At 38.3% G+C, this 19662-nt stretch overlaps 1 protein-coding gene across 2 annotated transcripts in view; it reads left to right on the forward strand.

Annotated features, from left to right (window-relative positions):
• Positions 1–3809: 3809 nt before the first annotated feature.
• The window catches only part of NASP (nuclear autoantigenic sperm protein), a 30444-nt gene continuing 14591 nt past the window's right edge, over positions 3810–19662 (forward strand). For both annotated transcript variants that reach the window (XM_019749401.3, XM_019749402.2), the window contains exons 1-2: positions 3810–3979; positions 12393–12443. In XM_019749401.3, coding sequence (XP_019604960.2) covers positions 3921–3979; positions 12393–12443 — 110 coding nt within the window. In that variant the 5' untranslated portion in view covers positions 3810–3920. The remainder of the gene's footprint in view (positions 3980–12392; positions 12444–19662) is intronic.

A 19662-nucleotide genomic window follows, 5' to 3' on the forward strand; every position in this document is an offset into this window, starting at 1 on the left:
ATATGATTGATATATCTAAGAAGTTTATTTCTCTCTTATGTAACATTTTGGGAGTAAGCAGCCCAGAGCTGGTATAGCGACTCAATGATATTATACTAGGAACCTAGGCTGCTTCTTCTGTCTTACTGCTTTGTCATTCCTGAGACATTGCCCCAATTGACATGGTCTAATATAGTTCACCACCACGTCTTCTGAAAGACAAGCCTCTTCCCTTTGGTGTCTCTACATGGAAGTTACACACATTGCTTCTATTTACTTTCCATTAATCAGAATGTCATCATGTGAGCATTCTAGCTCCAAGGGACATTAACAAGTTTGGTTTTTATTTTGATGGCTGTACACTACAATAAATGAATGAATGAATGAATGAATGAATGAATGAATAAATAAATAAATAAATAAATAAATAAATAAATATCAGAGTTCTATTGCTACTATTCCATGGAAGGGAAAAAATAGATATTGGGAAACAACTAGCAGTCTGTCACAAGGGCTCAACATTTTGTGTGCAATCATTCATTTAATCCCTTTCTTTTCAATATCCTCCTTTTACCCTCAACTTTTACTCACATCAACATTCTTTTTGTTTTGCCCTTTCCAGAAAATAATCTTCCAGTTTTTCTGTTGGTTTGTGGGAGGTTTAGAGGGTCCAATTTCTTCTTAAAATTTTTCAACCTAACCCACTTTTTCAGCCCTATCTTTATTCTCTACTCCAAGAGGTAACTGTCACAACCAATTCCTGAGGCTTTCTGTGGTTTCTGTATTGTCAGTCTGGTTGCTTCTTGGCTTTCCTCATTGGGATTGGGATTCTCTTTCAGTCTGCTAAGTCAGTTACTACTTGTCTATCTCTTCTCCAGCTTTTAAAATTTTGTTGCTGGGGCCGGCCCGGTGGCTCAGGCGGTTAGAGCTCCAAGCTCCTAACTCCGAAGGCTGCCGGTTCGATTCCCACATGGGCCAGTGGGCTCTCAACCATAAGGTTGCCAGTTCAATTCCTCGACTCCCGCAAGGGATGGTGGGCTGTGCCCCCTGCAACTAGCAATGGCAACTGGACCTGGAGCTGAGCTGCGCCCTCCACAACTAAGACTGAAAGAACAACAACTTGAAGCTGAACAGCACCCTCCACAACTGAGATTGAAAGGACAACAACTTGACTTAGAAAAAAGGCCTGGAAGTACACACTGTTCCCTAATAAAGTCCTGTTCCCCTTCCCCAATAAAAATCTTTAAAAAAAAAAAATTTTGTTGCTGTTGCTTCCTCTCCCACTCTCTTTGATCTTGTGAGTTTTACCTTTAAAAACAAATAAAAAATTCCTTCATTGTTATGTAGATGTATTTCAAAAGGGAATGAGTGTAAATTTATGTTCAACCCACCATCTTTAACTGGAAGACCTCCCTAAATCTTGTTAAATATAATTTTATTTTTCCCCCAAGATAGAGTCCCATTTACCCTCATTATTTACTATGAAATATTGCTTTCTATTTTAAGTATATATATATATATATATATATATATATATATTTTTTTTTTTTTTAATTTTATTTTATTGGGGAAGGGGAACAGCACTTTTTTTTATTGGGGAACAGTGTGTACTTCTAGGACTTTTTTCGAAGTCAAGTTGTTGCCCTTTCAATCATAGTTGTGGAGGGCACAGTTCAGCTCCAGGTCCAGTTGCCAGTTGTTAGTTGCAGGGGGCGCAGCCCACAATCCCTTGCCAGAGTCGAGGAGTCCAACCAACAACCTTGTGGTTGAGAGCCTGTGCTGCAACCAAGTGAGCCATCCAGGAGCCTAGCGGCAGTTCAGCTGAAGGTGCCGTGTTCAATCTTAGTTGCAAGGGGCAGAGCCCACCATCCCTTGCAGGAGTTGAGGAGTCGAACAGTCAAACCAGCAACCTTTGTGGTTGAGAGCCCACTCGCCCATGTGGGAATTGAACCAGCAGCCTTTGGCCTTAGGAGCATGGAGCTCCAACCATCTGAGCCACCAGGCAGGCCCCTCCCTTAAGTAGATATATTTTGAGTGAAATTATTTCCAGTTCTAATTATGATTATATGATGATTATTTTATTCTTTCATTCAACAAACTCACTTTGGACACTGACTATGAGTCAGCCACTGTTGTATGCATTAGGGATTTAGCTGTAAACAAAACAGAAAAGATCACATGGTGCCTATATACTTAGGAGGGGAAAAGAGTAAAAAAACCCAAGTAAATAACTTTAGATTTTGGTAAGTACAATGGATGAAATAAACAAAAGGAAACTCATTTTGATTGAGTGTCCAGGGAAGGCCTCTTTGGAACAGTATTAGTAACATTTGAGATGAGGCCAACGGAGACTTTTTTTTTTTTTTTTTTGGTCTTTAGGACCTAGTATAAAGCCTTGCACATAATTGCTCAGTGAATATTATTAGTTTAAACAGATGAGTGGGTCACACAAGTCACTGGATTGGATTTCTCAGGCCCTAGCCCTGGCTCCAGAGAGAGATCTCCCCTTTCTCCACCCCAACCCTCCAGTTACCATGTTATCAGACTGGCCAGCCAGGCACAATGCTTATTGTTGAAGCAAGCATTACCCCTAATTCTCACAATATCCTTAAGGAGTCGATACTAATATTGTCCTCACATTTAATCTTAAAAGGTTACATGACTTGGCTCAGGTCACCCAATTAACAACAGGAGAGTCCATTTTTGTTTGCCACAGGAATTGGCATTTTCAGGTCCAGCTCTATACCCCCAAAGATTTCAACCTGCCTGAGCCTTGACAGACTAGAATAAGTATCCTCTGGAATCTCCCAGTGTGCCTGAAAATGGACGTAAATACAATTCTATACTGATCACTGTCATCTAGGCTATGGTGGAAAGCAATGGATGATGCTCCAGGTGTGGGGAAGTGCAAGCATTTCAGCCTGCCGGTTATCTTTCACTCAGTTGCAGGAAATGAGGCATACTGCTTTCCATAACCGACTTGTCTTGCAACTTTCTGAGCAAGTCACACCTTCCTTGAACCTTGGTTTCTATTTCTATCAAATAGGGTTGATAATACCGATCTCACTAGCAGCATTTAAGATTAAGCAAGACGGTTAATAGCTGTAAAATTTCTAAGCAGAGTACCCTCGCACGTTCTGGCGCAAACAAATTGTAGTTCAGAGGGACGAAAAGAGGTGGGAACAGTAGGTTAGGCAGGTTTGGAGTCTGGGTAGAGCCTAAGCGGATGGGGTCCGCGGATTGGGCCAGCCGAAGGGGCCGGGCCAAGAAGGAGGAGTCAGCAGTGTCCTTCCACAGCACTGAGCTTTGAATCAAGCGCGGTAGTTTCAGGTGTAGCCAATCCTAGACTAGCATTTTCTTCCGTCAGTTGTTGCTAAGGCTCATAGCCACGAGTCTCTCACCGAGATCGGTTCTAACCGTTGCTGTACCCGTGCTCTGCTTTTGCGTGTCCATCCGTTACGACTCAGAGACTGGACAGAAAGTTTCAGACACCTCTCCGAGTATCCGGGCCGGAAAGAGGCTACTCGCTCCAAACATGCAGAGCAGCACCAGCTTCCCCTTTTGTGGAAGTCGCTGGCTGACGCCGAGTCAGGAGTTGTAATACCAATATTCCAGTTCTTCTTACACGACTTGCTAGAAAAGTAGGAAGTTGCTTTTTTGGGGGAAAGAGGGCAAGGCAAGAAAGGTACCCCGTAAAGCCAGAAGCCACGGTGGGGGTGTCCTTGGGTGAGACTAGGCTGAGTTCTGGCCCTTTAAACTCGAGGGGGAGGATCCGGAAGTGGATGGGCGGGATGAAAGGCCCTGATATATAAGAGGGCCCAGCCGCGCGGGGTCTCCAATCTGCCATTTTCTGTCCGCAAATAAGTCTCTGGCTTCCGAAATTCCCTCTATATTCCTCACAGGCTGTATTCCGTCCGCTGGCCCACCACCTCAGGGGAACGATGGCCGCAGACTCCACAGCCACTGCCGCCATCGCCGCGGAGCTGGTTTCCTCCGACAAGTAAGCAGGACCGTGGAGAGCTTGAGGCACTGGCCATTCCACGGGAAAGGGGTGGTGGACTAGGGCTCCCCGGGAGAGGAGACCGGTGGGCGGGAGGACTTGCCTCCCAATGAACAACCGTTGCTGTTAGGGAAGGTCTGGACACTGGAGAAGCCCACCTCTTGCAGAGAGCCTGGAGTATTAGCCGTAACGCGGGGTCGGCTGGCGCCCCCTGCCCCGCTTTTCGCGGCCGCCATCTTGCCGGGGGCAGCGGCAGCGGTCCTCATCGCCTGCCCCTCTTCTTCCTCCCGAGGCCCGGGGCTATCTACGGGGAGGCGGGGCCCTAGCGCGTCTGTGTGCCTTTATGCCTCTACTGTCCCCGCACTCGTGGCGCACGCCTCCAGTAGCATCTCCAAACAACAAGGGGAAATAACCAATAGAGATTTGGCGCCAAAAAACAGAAAAGCCCTGCGCAAGGGAGGCTGGACCCGTGGGGTCGGGGGGCGGGGCCTCTCGAGGGGCGGGGTCTTGCGCCTTTGCGTTCACTTGCCTCCGCCGGCTCTGGAGCAGGGGGCGGGGACCTGAGGAGGCGGGAAAACTTCCATTGTTTGGGGCCGTGCGGCCGGAGCTTCGGCCTTCCGCAGTGGGGCGCGGTGACGCTAGTTCCCTGCGGCCTGTTGGCTCACCTGGTGCCTTCCTACCCACAGCTAGCCCTATTCTTAGGTCTGTGGTGGAGAGCATCGTGGTTCTTTAGATATTGGGGTGTTTGCGAGAGACCTAGCTGCTTCTGGGATTTTTTACGTGGACGCGAAGTATCTGCACCTAGTGCTACGTCTGGCTCTGCTCATTGGCCGCAGTGTTTGGTTGCTAGGTGAATAAGCAGTATGCTCTGAGTGTAGTAGAATGACTGGAGGGAATGATAGATATGATTGCCACTCAGATCTACGTTATTTTTTGAATAGTGAAGGGAACACTCCGTTCATTAGAGGAAAAAACAAGTGCTCTTTTCCATCTAATAGGTCTGACTTCCCAATCTTCCTTTATTTTTCATGAGCCTTGTTTTATTTTTTTCCTTGTGCACTTTAGTAGAAGTTAGCTTCCTCCGCTATACAGGGACAGGCTGCTGTGAGGTTTTTGTGATTGATCCATTATAGGCTTACACTCTATGATTGTATTAATACATTTACAGTTACCAGAGATCTACTTATCTATCTACTCTACCTATCACTTTTTGCTACCTACTACCGTACTTTTTGGGTCGTTTTGAATGTTTTTTTATTTGATCCACATGAGTATACCGTGAAGTAATTATCTTCTATAAGTGAGAAAAATCAAAATTAGAACGCAGGAATCAATTCCAAATTGATAAGTGACAGAGTCTGCGTTAAACCCCAGTATTTCAAATTTATTTCTTCATTGCCAACCCTAAAGCTTACCTAGGAGGAAATTGCATGAAAACCTAATTAGCTAGTCTGAGAGAACAATAAAGGTAGCATTCCTCAGTTAATGTTGGTTGGGGCTATTCAAAGGTAAAACCGCACCTAAGGTGTTCAAGGGGGAGGGTAAAGAAAATGACCTTAAATTTAGACTTTAATAGGAATGCACATAATTCCAGCATAACCATCGAAAGAATAAAAACATGTATAAATTCCAAACCAGTAGAGAGACAAAATCTAATGAGAAATGAGCCTTAATTCAGAGTTGATTTTTTTAATACCAGCTTCGTAAGTAGTGATGTTGGACCACAGTTTTGTCATTGTAAAAAGCTTCAATTGGGCTTCTGTTCCTCATGCCATTTAAACAGCATTGCAAAAGGTAAGCAATAATTGTCTAAATGCTAAATCAGTCCTTGTCATGATAGTTTTCTAACTAGTTTTTAACTGTTTTGTTTATGTTAGAAAAGATAAAGAATATAGCAGTTTGTACTGTAGTGATAAGGAGAAATGAGAGCTCAGAAAGTCTTGTGTGATACATTGAATATTGGCTTAGTTATCTTATAATAATTCCCAAACTGCTTATCTGTTGCTTTAGATGACAGATGTCGAAATTGGTTTAGTTCAGTAATAAAGTTCTGGCAGCTCAAATGCTAAGTGGCAAAGTCACTTGCCCTAATCCTAGTGATTCAGAATCCGTAGCTTATTTTAACATACTGATTTAGGTGCCAGGCTTTGTGCTTGATGCTAGGCTGCTACAGCTAGGATAAGGTAGACATGGTTTCTCTCCTTAGAGCAAAACCCTGAGCAAATTGTATGTCGTTATTCTACATTGTTGTATAAATGGTTGCCTACTTGACATATCCGAGCACTTTGCACTATATTTTGGAGGTCATTCCTCATCAGGACATAATTTCCTGATGGCTGCATTGTATTCTATTCTGTGGCTGTCTCACAACAAGTTCCCTATCATTGGACATTTGAGTTGTTTAGTTATTAAAAAGAGTGCTGCAGTGACTAACCTTGTAATAAACCATGGACTAGTATATTTGTAGGGTAAATTTCTACAGGTAGAATTGCTGGATTAAAGAGTTAGTGTTCATTTGTTTTTGATAGATACTGCCAAATAGGCCTTCATAGACTTACGTTAATGTAAATTTTTATTAACAATATATGGGAGCACTTTTATCCTACATCCTTGTCTTTGACTATTGGATGGGTAAAAAGCGCTTTCTCATTACAATTTTGTGTTTCTCTTAAGAATGAATGTGAAAATGTTTTCAAATGTTTGAGCTGTTCATGTTTTGTGTGAATGTGTTTATATCTTTAATCTTTTCCTGTTGGGCTTAATTCTATGTATATTTGCTAAGTTGACCTTTTGTAAAATGAACTCATTGGAGTAGAATTTATCAGTCTTCCCTGGTTTCTGAATTTAAAAAGGCCTTCTCCAGATAACTTACAAAGTAATTCTCCCATGATTTCCTCTAATATTTTTTGGCTTTGTATTTTACACAATAATTTTTCAAGAGAAGCAGAAATCCAGATTTTTATGTGATATCTTCATAGTTTTAAATGTAGAATTCTAATTAACATTAAAAAGTACTGAATAACATGTCTATGGATCAGGTGGGACATGAACATCAATTTATAATTTTTGTTCTGATCCATTGATTCTTAGAGTGTGGTCCCAAAACCAGCAGTATCACTATCACTGGGAAATTTAAGAAATACAAAACTTGGACCTCATAGTAGACCTACTGAATAAACTCTAGGGGCGGGGGCTCAACATGTTCTCCAAGTGATTCTCATGTAGACTGAAGTTTGACAACTACTACTTTAATCCATCTTTTCTTCTGACTATACTAGTACTGCCTTAATTCAGGCCCTTTTTATTTGTTTAGGCCACTAAGTAAGAATAGAAGTAAATTCACTGTTGAGTGCTTTACAATACTTTTTACTAGTGTCTTTACTGACTTTTTGTTTCTAACGTTATCCACTTTGAAACTATTAATATCTTTTGTACTACCATCAGGTGTATAAAAAGTAAATTTGATCATATTACACCTTCAGCTACTCACTTCAGAATAAACATTTAAAACCTAATTAGGTTGGCATTAAACTAAATGATCTGGCTCTTGTATTAACTATCCAGCCTTTCTCCTCATTACATCTTGTGATGGGAAGCGGGGAGAAGCTAGTGCATGTCTACTGTAATTAAATATACATATATATGGTAATGGAATGTAAAGTACAGGAAGTTAATACTCAGGAATGCCTGTTTTTGGCCATCTGAAATCTTCCAAATATGTATGACTTTATTCACTTTTTCAAATTATACTGAAAAGAAATGTGCAGCTATCCACCAAAATACGTAAGCAAGTGACCCTTAACTGCGCAGGTTTGAACTGCGCAGGCCCACCTATATGTGGATTTTTTTTCAATCAATATGTACTGTACTATAAATATTTTCCTATGGTTTTTAAAAACATTTTCTGTTCTCTAGCTTACTTTATTTTAAGAATACTACAACATATAATACATATAACAAAATATGTGTTAATTGACTTACATTATTGGTAAGGCTTCTGGTCAACACTAGGCTATTAATAGTTGTTTTTGGGGAGTCATACATTGTCCAAATTTTTGACTGTGCAGGAGGTCTCGGTGCCCCTAACCCAGGTGTTGTTCAAGGGTCAACTGTACAATGTTCATAGAAGCTGTTACAATCACCAAAACCTACAAATGAGCCAAATGTCCATCAACAGTAGTATGGATAATCCTTCTGTTTATATAATAGAATACAGCAATGAACAAGCTAGATTTATATGAATCATGGATGGATCTCACAGACATGATTAAATGACATGAAAGAATCTGATTTTGTTTATATAAAGTTCAAAAATCAGATAGAAACCAAATACTGTCATATTTATCATTTTCAATGCTTTTGTTTATTTGTATAGATAAATTTCTACCTGGTATTTTCTTCCTAGACTTCCTTTAACATTTCTTCTAATGATAGCCTACTGGTGATGAATTCTCCCTGCTTTTATATGCAAGAAAAGGCTTTATTGCACTCATTTTTGAAAGATACTTCTCTAGCTATAGAATATGTTGCTAGTTTTTTCTTTCAGTATGTCAATATTGCTTCTCACTGTCTTCTGGCTTGCATTGTTTCTAACAAGAAGTTGGCTGTCATTTTTGTTCTGATTCTATATGGCATGTGTCTTTTCCTTTGCCTGATTTTTGTGGGTTTTTTTCTATCAGTAGTTTTCAGCAATTTGAATATGATGTGCCTTAGTGTGGTTTTCTTCATGTTTCTTCTGCTTGGAGCTTGTTGATTGTTGGATCTGTGGATTTATACTTCTCATCAAAATTGGCACATTTTTGCCATTATTTCTCTTTAAAATTTATTTTTTTTAATTTTGATTTTATTGTGTTTGTTTTTGCCATCATTTCTTTAAATATTTTTCTATTCCACTCCCCCCTCCACCCCCCCCCATACTTTCAGGGACTCCAGGTACATATATATTTGTCTGTTCAGTGTCTCACAAAATTCTTTGTGTTTGCATTTTGGATGGTTTCTCTGAATCTTTTCTTCAGGTCTGATTGCTGTTAATCCTGTCAAGTGTATTTTTTGTCCAGAAGTTTGATTTGGGTATATTTTTTAAAAATACCTATTTCTTTCATCATTGTGCTTGTGCTTTCCTTTACATTCTTGAGCTGGTGGAATATATTTATAATTGCATTAATGTCCTAATAAATGCTTTAATGTGTCTCATTCTATTGTCTGTCATTTCTGAGTCTATTTCTATTGATTACGATAACTTTTTTCCCACTATGGGTTTTAATTTCCTGCTTTTTTCACCTGATAATTTTTATTTATATATTTGATCAGATACTGCGAGGTTTGTTGTTGGGTGTTGGAGTTTTTATTCCATTGAATATGTTTTGGCTGTTTGGGATGGAGTTAACTTGGAAACAGATGGTCCTTTTGAGGCTTGCCTTTAAGTTCTGTTAGACAGGTCTGGAACAGTCTTTAGTGCTAATTTAACTCCATTACTAAAGCAGCACTTGATGCTCTGTGGTAGCAGGTCTTTCTCCTCTGGCTGATGGGAGTTATTCTATACATCCTGCGTGATTGCTGAGGATTGTTTCATCTACTCCTTTCTGGTGGTTCTTTCCCAGCCTCAGTAGTTTTCTCATGCATAAACTGATCAACACTTAGCCTCCCAATCCCCAGACAGTCTCCTCAATTCTGTGAGATGGACTCTGTTCAGGTTCCTTCTGTACTGTGGACAAAACTCTAGGTAGCTGGGAACACTTGCAGGGCTCACCTCACTTGTTTCCCTTCTCTCTGATCACTGTCCTATGCCACTAGTTCAAAGTCTGAAAACTGATGTTTCATGTATTTTTGGCCTTTTTTTTTTAAGTTGTTTTGAGGTGGGAGGGTGAGCCTTGACTAATAGTGATAAATAGTATTGCACCTCACTCCTCACCTATGCGTGTACAAAACATATTGTGTATTCTTGCTGCCACTGGTGCCTGAATCTTTTTGTAGCCTGTATGTGCAGCATTAATGTGTTTATTTTTAATACTGAAGCTGTTTTTGGACATTTGTGTTAACTACCACATTGTGTGGTCCATAGATTAGTGTTGGTTTGCGAACTGTTTTTTACTGGTCTACAAAGAGATAAGTATAAAAATTTGGAGTAAGCGTTTAGAAACAAATTTGACATTACTCTGACATTTCTGTATATTTTTTAAAAACCATCTCTTATTCACTGGAAATAAAAAAAAATCTGGTCCTTCAATCACAAGTAATTTGAGAAGCTCTGTGCTGGAATTTGACCAGATTAACCCCTTAGTGAAACTATTTGAATATAACTCGCTATGACAAACTTAAGATAAGGATCCCAGGCTATTTCAGGGTTCCGGGCAGATCTGCTTGCTTACCTGCAGCTGAAAGCACTGCCTTTTAAATTGTGCCTCATCTGTGTGGCTGTAGCTGTGAAGTGTCTGCTTATTTTCAATGCTATTCTCCCCCCCACCCCCATTTCTTAGGCCTTTTCATCAAACTTGTGTTTACCAATATAATCACAAAAGGATTGGGAGTTAAAAGCAAAGATTTTTGGATCTTTGCTGAAAGTAGCTGACAACTTTTTATCTTTAAGTCATGTCCTAGGACTCAGCCTCCAATATAGTTAGTCCCTACCTGTCATTTAATCTCTTCTACCTTCTCTGTACTTTTCTAAATAAGTTGTCCCTCTCTGTTTGTTTTGCTGGAGAGACTTTGTCTCCAATGCTTAGCACATAGTAGGTACTAAAACTAAAATATCTTTAAATTTATTTATTGAATTGAGTAAGCTCTTTTTTAATTGTTCATTTGTTTCATCCATGTGTTTCATATCTATTTTCATAAATTTGGTGTAGCTAAACAAGAAAGTCCAGATGTGGAAAAACTGATCGACTCAGTTCTATTTGTTTTGTTTGTTTTAACCTTTTGGGGAGTTTTCAGTAATTGTCTATTACAGATAATGGAAAGCCCTTTTATCTTCTACAGTGTCTATTCTCTCATACTCTAGCTTTCTTTTTTTTTTTCTGTATATACTCCAATTCTAATTTAATGCTTCCAAGGTGTTAGTACGCAGTGGTGAAGTTGCCTCTTTTCCCACTGTTCTTTCCTTTTTCTCCATTTCACCATCACAGCTAACGGCATTCTTGGCACTCATTTGTAATTTAATGGTCTTTGTTTTTAAGCTTTGGTGTGCTTTGAGGGCACATTTATAAATGATGTCCTTATCTAAATATTGCCTTTGGGATATAGGTGAAAACTGATGATGGAGCAGATAAAAATGGCAAGGATTTAAATTAATACCAAGTGAATGGTGTCAATCTCTATAGGGTCCCTAAGTAGTAACTTAAGTCATCCCTGTCTTGAAACCTACCTAAGGCACAATTGTATTGTAAAGAAAGGGTTAAGCCTTCATTCCTTTTATTTACCAATTTTCAAAATAATGCAATGGTCTGTCGTTCTCCCAAGATGCCTAATGAGTTTTTTCTTTTTGTGTTATTGTGAACTTAATGGATTTAAACATATTTGAAGTTTTTCAATCCATTGCAGTTACCTTTGTTGATGCTGAAATTGTCGCTTCTTTTGGCCTGTGGGATTTTTAGTCAGGTTGGTTCCTGAGTACTTTTGTAATATTTTTGTAAATACTTTGTAATAATTTTGGAAATGTTTTGTAAATATTATTTCAAATATATAGAAAAGTTGCAAAAATAGTGCAAAGCACTCTTCCTATGCTTTCCCATGGATTTCCCATATTTGCTTTATAATTCCTTTTGGCATGACCATAAGTAGATATGACCCTAAGTAATATTAAATATAGTTGTATTGCTTTCTGGCATGAAATTATCCCAGACTCACCCTTGTACTTCTCCTGTCCCAGCTTAGAATCAATTATTTCTCAGTGGAGTCTTGGTTCCTATTAGTGGGAAATAGTTTCTCAGGAATAGAGTCTGAGTGTTAGGAGGTACTCATTGCTACTGAGTTGGTCATTATTGCCAAACCTTTTCAGTAAAACATTATGATATGTCTTAAAGATACTTACATATTAGGACTTTTCAAAAATGAATGTTCTTGGAAACTTTTAAAAAAAAAACAAACTTATTTTTAGTGAGCAGTTTTGTAGAATGAGGTTTGTCAGGAATGCACATGGCATTATAACAGAAATACTACATTCTCTTCCATCTAATCATAAACTCAAAGCTAGTATGACACCGTCTTGTTCATTGTGGTATACCTTATGCTTAGCAAATAAGCATTTAACAGATATTTGAATAAGATTAAGTAAATATTAAGATCTTAGTGTCATGTTGTGCTTTTAATAATAAAATGGTAGCTCTTTTTATAGCATTATATTTTTCTTAATTTTTTACTTAATTTCCAGGCTTAAAATAACCTCCGTTTTAATTTTTTCCCCCCTTTTTCATTACAGAATTGAAGAAGATGCTCCTGCCCCTTCTACCTCTGCTGATAAAGTAGAGAGGTAAGATTTTTTTACATGGTACAATTAGATTTATATATGGCACATAAACTATGAGTGCTATATAACTTGAGGGCAGTTATTTATTTTTTTCCTCTTCTTGTCCCTCTTCCCCCAACTCCAGTTCAAGCGGTCGTTTCTCAGTCCAGTTGCATAGGACACAGCTCCCTGGCCCATGCTGGTATTATGAGCCTTGCGCTTCCCCGGCTGAAGCAGTTGGTTGCTGGTCGGCCACGCACAGCAGCTCTCGCCGGGTGCTCACGCCAACCTTGGCTGCTCACGGCAGCCCAGCTCCAGGGAGAGCTGTTGTTCATAATCTTAGCTGTAGAGGCACAGCTCACTGGCCCATATGGGAATCCAACTGGCAACCTTAGCAATCCAACCACCTGAGCCACCGGGCCGGCCCGAGAGGGCAGTTATTTTTCATAGGTAACAAATAAGACTGAATATTAGGGTACTTGTCTGTAATTTAAAATATGGAGTCCTGACAATGATGTCTTTAGTTTTTTGTTTTGTTTTGTTTTTTGTTTTTTTGTATTGATTAAAATACTAGAATAGTAAGTTATTTAGTTCTGTTCCTTACTCGGTATACAATATGCCTGGCAAATGCTAATCTATTTTTTGAATACTTTTGCTGATTTAGATCTGTATTTTGTAAGGTTGCCATTTTCAGTTTTGTTATTCTAGTTTAAAAGTCTTAAATTGTATTTTGAGCTCAAACCTACTTCCTTATGTTGATGTAACCATGGTTCTTAACCAGAGGTAAGCATAATACTTAAGCAGAAAGCTTATCCAAAAGATAGGTGCCTGGATTGCCTTCCTAGAGATTTTGTTTGTTAAGCTTGAAATAGAATTCAGGTTTTATGTTTTGGAAAAGCTTTCTGATCATTCTTAAGTTCACTTAGGCTGAGAATCACTGTTTTAAATTCTCTTCAGTCCTTCCCGTAGAATATCTCTGCATGTGTTTTTCATGAGACTTTAGGGTTTTTTGTTTTTTTTTAGTTTTTTTTTTATGCTTTTCATGTTGTGTCTTAAATCCCCTTGTCATCTTGGTTATTTAAACTATGCCTTCTAGAAATACTACCTAATGATTTGTGACTCAGTCTGGATTTTGGGTGGAAGTAGTACTGCTCAGGATTGGTCTTAAACACACATTCACATAACCCTTTTAGAGGGTTAATCTTTGGATATACCATAATATTTAAATTTCTGGATTGAGCATAAGGGGTAAAATGTAGCTAGTCTATCTGACTCCCCACAGCACAGTGCTGACGTTGAGTTATCAATATTTATAAGCATTTGTGATTGTTTTTTCTTTTTTTTGAGGAGCATGATACTCTGATTCTGACAGAAACATGAAGGATGGTTGGAAAAAGCATGACTAGTCACATTATAAATATATAGCAACTGACCTGAAGTGGATATTTAGTACTGCCTACCAGTTATAGCACACTTCCTGGTCAAGTCATTTTCCATCTGCTAACCAAATTTATCTTAAACATTCAATACCATCATCTCTCTTCTTGCTCTTATGTGATGATTTTATTAATACTTTATTTTTTGTTGTTTGATTGTCCAGTGAATAAGCAATAGGAAGAGAAATTTCTTAACACTGTGTCATAAATCTGTACCCGCATATTTTCTTTTGGATATTAGTCCTTGTTCTTAGCAGTTCTCAGTGTATAGTCTACACCCTTAGGGTCCCCAAGACCCTTTCAGAGATTCTCTGAGATCAAAACTATTTTCATAATTGGAAGACCATTTGCATTTTTTTCCTCCCATGAAGGCAGAAATTTATAATTAATTCTTTGTATAACCACCTGGGATCATTTCTTGTCTTAACCATTCGTTGCATAGCAGTTTTGAGCAGAGGAGTAAAATTGTCATAGATAATGGCAAAATACTTTCTTGGGGGGAAGCCACAAAATATTTTGGCTGATAATTAGCTGAAATACCATTTTTGAAAATATGTGCTGCTCTACATTATATATTTTTTATCTGCTAATTTCGACAATGATTTTTGTACTTAAATGTAAGATTTATATTCCTATTGCATTTATCCTAGTCAATTAACTCAGCCCATGAACATTTTCTTTTTAAAATCTATATAAACTAAAAACTAAACAAACAAAAAAACCCTAGTTCACCCAAGTCTCCTACCTCCCACCCTGACTCTGGCAACCACCAATTTGTTCTCTGTATCTACATGCTTGTGTGGTGTTTTCTTGGTTGTTTGTTTTTTAGATTCCATATATAAGATAGATCATATGGTCTTTGTCTTTTGTCTTTCTCTGTCTGACTTATTAATATTTCATGTAGCCTAATACACTCGAAGTCCATCCATGTCACAAATGGCAAGATTTCATTCTTTTTTATGGTTGAATAATTTTCGATCATATATATCAATGGACACTTAGGTTGTTTCCATGTCTTGGCTATTGTAAATAATGCTGCAGTGAACATCGGGGTGCAAATATGTCTTTTCGAGTTAGTGTTTTTGTTCTCGGGTAAGTACGCTGAATAATATGGTAGTACTATTTTTAATTTTTTGAGGAACTCCCATACTGTTTTCCATAGTGGCTGCACCAATTTACATTCCTACCAACAGTATACAAAGATTCTCCTTTCTTCACATCCTTACCACCACTTGTTATTTCTTGCTTTCTGACAATAGCCGTTTTTCACTATGTTGAGATTGGCACTAATGGTACAAAAGCAGTGGTGGATAAATCTGCTGGTCCCTTAACGTAAGTCAAAGCAGTGGCACCAAACAGTACAAGTAGTTCTTTTGTATTTTGCTACCTGTTTGACTTTGGAATGTTCCTGATGTGAAATACTTCCAATTTCACTTAGGAATATTTGTAATAAAGTGCTATAAGCTTATTAAGTTTATTCTTAGTCCTTCACTACATGGCTGTATAATCTGAGTCAAAATGGGAAGCGTGTGTGGGTACTACTTCTGTATCCAGAAGTTTGTACAATGGTTGTCTTTAGGAAAAGCACTTGTGTAACTGAATTAAGCATTGAATTTTTCATGGAATTTTGGATCTACTTGGAAGAATGGCAATCAAACTCATTGAGACTTGGGTATTGGCAGACATTTTCTCTAAGTTGAGTAAAATGAGCTTGTCACTTTAAGGGAAACAACTGAGAATATCTGTTACCAGTGATAGAAGTTGAACTTTCAAATGAAAATTAAGTGTTTGGAAGTAATATTGACCACTGTGAGCTTGATAGCATCCCAATATTTCAAGAATCTTCTGATGAAATTGGTGGTGATTAAAAAAAAAAAAAGTAAAATGCACTTAACATAAAATTTACCATCATAACCATTTTTAAGTGTGTAGTTTAGTAATGTTGAGTACATTCACATTGTTGTGGAACGAGTCTCATTTTCATCCCAACTGAAACTGTACCCACTAAACAACAGGTCCCCGTTGTCCTCTTCCCCCAGCCCCTGGTAACCACCATTCTACTTTTGGTCTCTGAATTTGACTATTCTAGGTACCTCATATAAGTGGAATCATGAATCATTTGTCTTTTTTTTGTGACAGACTTCACTTAATATAAAGTCCTCAAGGTTTGTTCATGTGGTAGCGTCTGTCAGAATTTCCTTTTTAAGGCTGAATATTATCCCATGGTATGTATATGCCACATTTTGTTTATTCATTCATCTTTCGATGGATACTTGAGTTGGTTCCACCTTTTGGCTATTGTGAATAATGTTGTTAAGCTCCTGGGTGTACATCATCATTCGTGAGTAGAACATCTATTCAGAGTACAAAAGAGAGTAAATGATTACTGGTGTACTATCGTATTTCCCTGAAAATAAGACCTAACCAGAAAATAAGCCCTAGCATGATTTTTTAAGAATGCTTGTAATATAAGCCCTACCCCAAACATAAGCCCCAGTTAAGATCGTCAGCCAGATGGATGCATTTAGTACATCCATTGTAACACATGGCGGACATATTGAATTATAAAATAAATAATATTGACATTAATACTTAAATGATAATATAATTTATAATTATTTGTAAATACCTAAGCGGGCGCCTTTGGACAAGAGGTAAATGCCTATGTAAACAGATGAACTCGAGACTTATTGCCGAATGACCAGTTGGAGTACAGACACACGCACGAATAACATGTGCGCTTGATAATGAATGGACTTGACTGTGTCTAATATGAATCTTCATAATTCAATACATCGTGTGTTGTAACGGACGTACTTAATACACTGGTATGGAATAAAGAATTGTTTTCTGAATTTTGGTGCCTGCAATTTTTCATCGCTTTTGTGTGCACCATCATTCTTAACTGTCATCATTTTTGTTGCCACTCCTGTCTCGTAAATCTTCAATTAACACTTGATTTAATGGTAATTTAAAGGGAATAATATTTTGACCCCCACGCGAGGTAAGTCCAAAAAGAAAGAGCTATTCCGTCAAGTACAAGAAAGGAATTGTGGGGGACTCCCAGGGCAAGAATCTTATGAAAGAGAAGAAGGTAGATCTCCAAATGGTCTGAAAACGGTGCGCAGAGTACGATAACCTCAGTCAACAGGTGGACAAAGGGAAATGCTAAGAAGCACAAATATGGATCAGGTCGGCAACCATTATTTCCTGGGCTGGAAGACATCATCTGTGAATGGATTGCTGACAGGAGAGCAAAGGCTTTGGTGGTTCGTAGGGCTGATATTCAAGCATTTGCCCTTGCAATGGCACCACAGTTAGAAATATCTCCAGAAGACAAAGCATTACAACACTGGCTGGATGGCTTCCTTCAGCGATATGAACTGTCTCTAAGATCGATAACACTGTTCAAGCTGGAAGATACTGAAGTTATGAAACGTGCACTTGCATTCAAGTCCTTTGTTGATGGCATCGACTTTTCTAAATACCAGCTCTCCAACATGATTGCTATGGGTGAAAGTGCATTGTTTATGGGCCAAGGATCTCAAAGGACAATTGATCAGAGCGGTGCCTCGTCAATCTACATTCCCTCCACTGGTTATGAAAGTGCATGTGTTACCTGTATTTTAGCAATTCGTCTGAATGGACAGAAAGCCCCACCTCTAATCATCACTAAGGGAAAGAAAGATAAGGTTGAACGTGTTCCAGGCGTTTATGTTCTTGAAACCGAAAGAGCCTGGTGCACACAAGCAGTTATAAGGAAGTGGGTCGATTTAATGCTGCCACTTGTTTTGCGAGGTGGCCAAAGAGGTCTGCTAGTCTGGGATTCAGCCAGCACTCATCACGCTAAAGACGTGAAGAACTTCCTTGCAGAGAGAATAGATCAAATAATGATTCCCGCAGGAATGACTGCCTATCTCCAGACTCTTGATGTTGCAATAAACAAGCCATTTAAGGACTATTTGCGCATGGAAATCAATGACTACATTGAAAATAGAACAGAGAGAAATCAGCGTGGAAACTAGGAAGCCTAGTGTGCAAGAGGTTGTGACTTGGGTGAAGAATTCATGGGATAAAATCACAGAGCTGTGTTGCCAATGCACTACAAGCAGGCTACGTGGACAAGAAGTGCTCATTTAAGGAGAGTTCTATTGCTGGATTTGAGAAATTGGGGCCAATGGTTCTATAGGAAATGGAGTCACAAGAACTTCAAGCCAAAATTCGGGGTTTGGAGAGAGATGATGTTCCAGAAGAAGACGACATGACTATTTGAATAAATGTAGATTGTTGTACATGAGTAAATGTAGATTGTTGTACATGAAAAAATAAGACATCTCCTGAAAATAAGCCCTAATGCATCTTGGAACAAAAATTAATATAAGACCTGGTCTTATTATCTAGGACATTAGTAAATTCCAAAATAAGTACATTCAGAATCTAACCATTTCTACTATTTCCTGAGTCTTAGCATAGATTCTTACTAACAGTCTTCTCCTTCTATTACTGCTTTGTCTTATAGTCTCTTCATATAGGTTCTACTCAAATGATGCTGCTGTCTCCCTTCCCCTCCCTCGTTTATATTCTATAGTCTTCCCCTAGCTTACTCTAACCACAAAAGTTTTGTTTCTCGAATACTTCAAGCAAGCTCCTATTAGAACTTCACACTTGTTGTCTGTGCTCTTCAGTGTTCTTCCCCTATATTTGTATATTTGTATGTTATATTTGCTTCCTCACTTTCTTCAGTTCTCTGCTTCAATTTTACATTGTCAGTGAGCCCTTCACATACCACTCTTGTTAAGTCCACAATGCCTTGAACTCTGCCCAGCAATTTTAGGTGCCAAAATATTGGTAAATGGAATGTCAATTAAAAGTAAATTAAAAAAAGATTTACCTTTGCAAATAACTTGACTTCTATTAATGGAACTTAGACATCACTGATTCTTGCCCTTCCTCCCAGATTTTTTTCTTAATATTTTTTACGATTTTATAAAGGTGTAATTGACAACAATAAACTACATATTTAAAGTGAATAATTTGATGAGTTTTTTAATATGTATATACCTGTAAACCATTATCACAAGACAACGACAGTCATCACCTCAAGGTTTCCTTACGCTCCTTTCTACTTCATTCCTTTTCCAGGCAACCACTAATCTGCTTTCTGCCATGGTAGAAGAGTGCATTTGGTACAATTTTATCTATGTAGAATCATACTGTGTTTATTTTTTAATATAGCAGCTTTGATTCAGCATAATTAGTTTGAGATTCATCCGTGTTATCACGTGTATCAATAGTTGATTCCTTTTTTGTTGGTATTTTATAGTGTAGTATATCACAATTTGTTTATCCATTTGGAATCCAGTTTAAGCCTATTAAAAATAATGCTGCTATGAATATTTGTAAGTTTTAGTATGGGCATATATTTTCATCTCTCGAATTAAATCCTTGAAATGCCTGGATGTCATATATGGTAGGTACATACCTAACTTTAAGAAACTCCCAAACTGTTTTCTAAAGTGATTGTACCATTTTACATTCCTATCAGCAAAGAGTTCCATTTGCTCTACATGAACATCTTTTCATTTGCTTATTTTTACTATTTGCATATCTTAGGTAAGTGTCTGTTCATATCGGTTGCCCATTTTTATTGGGTTATTTCTTACTGAGTCGTAAGTTCTTTATATATTTAAGATACAAATTCTTTGTCAGATCAGTTTTGCAAATATTTCTTCCAAGTCTGTGTGTTGCCTTTTTTATTTTAATAGTCTGTGTAGGTTATTGGTCCCCCTTTTTATAGTTTGTGCTTT

Source organism: Rhinolophus sinicus, chromosome 14 (assembly GCF_057876585.1).
Source record: "Rhinolophus sinicus isolate RSI-liver-muscle chromosome 14, RSI-T2T, whole genome shotgun sequence".
Classification (NCBI taxonomy): Eukaryota; Metazoa; Chordata; class Mammalia; order Chiroptera; family Rhinolophidae; genus Rhinolophus; species Rhinolophus sinicus.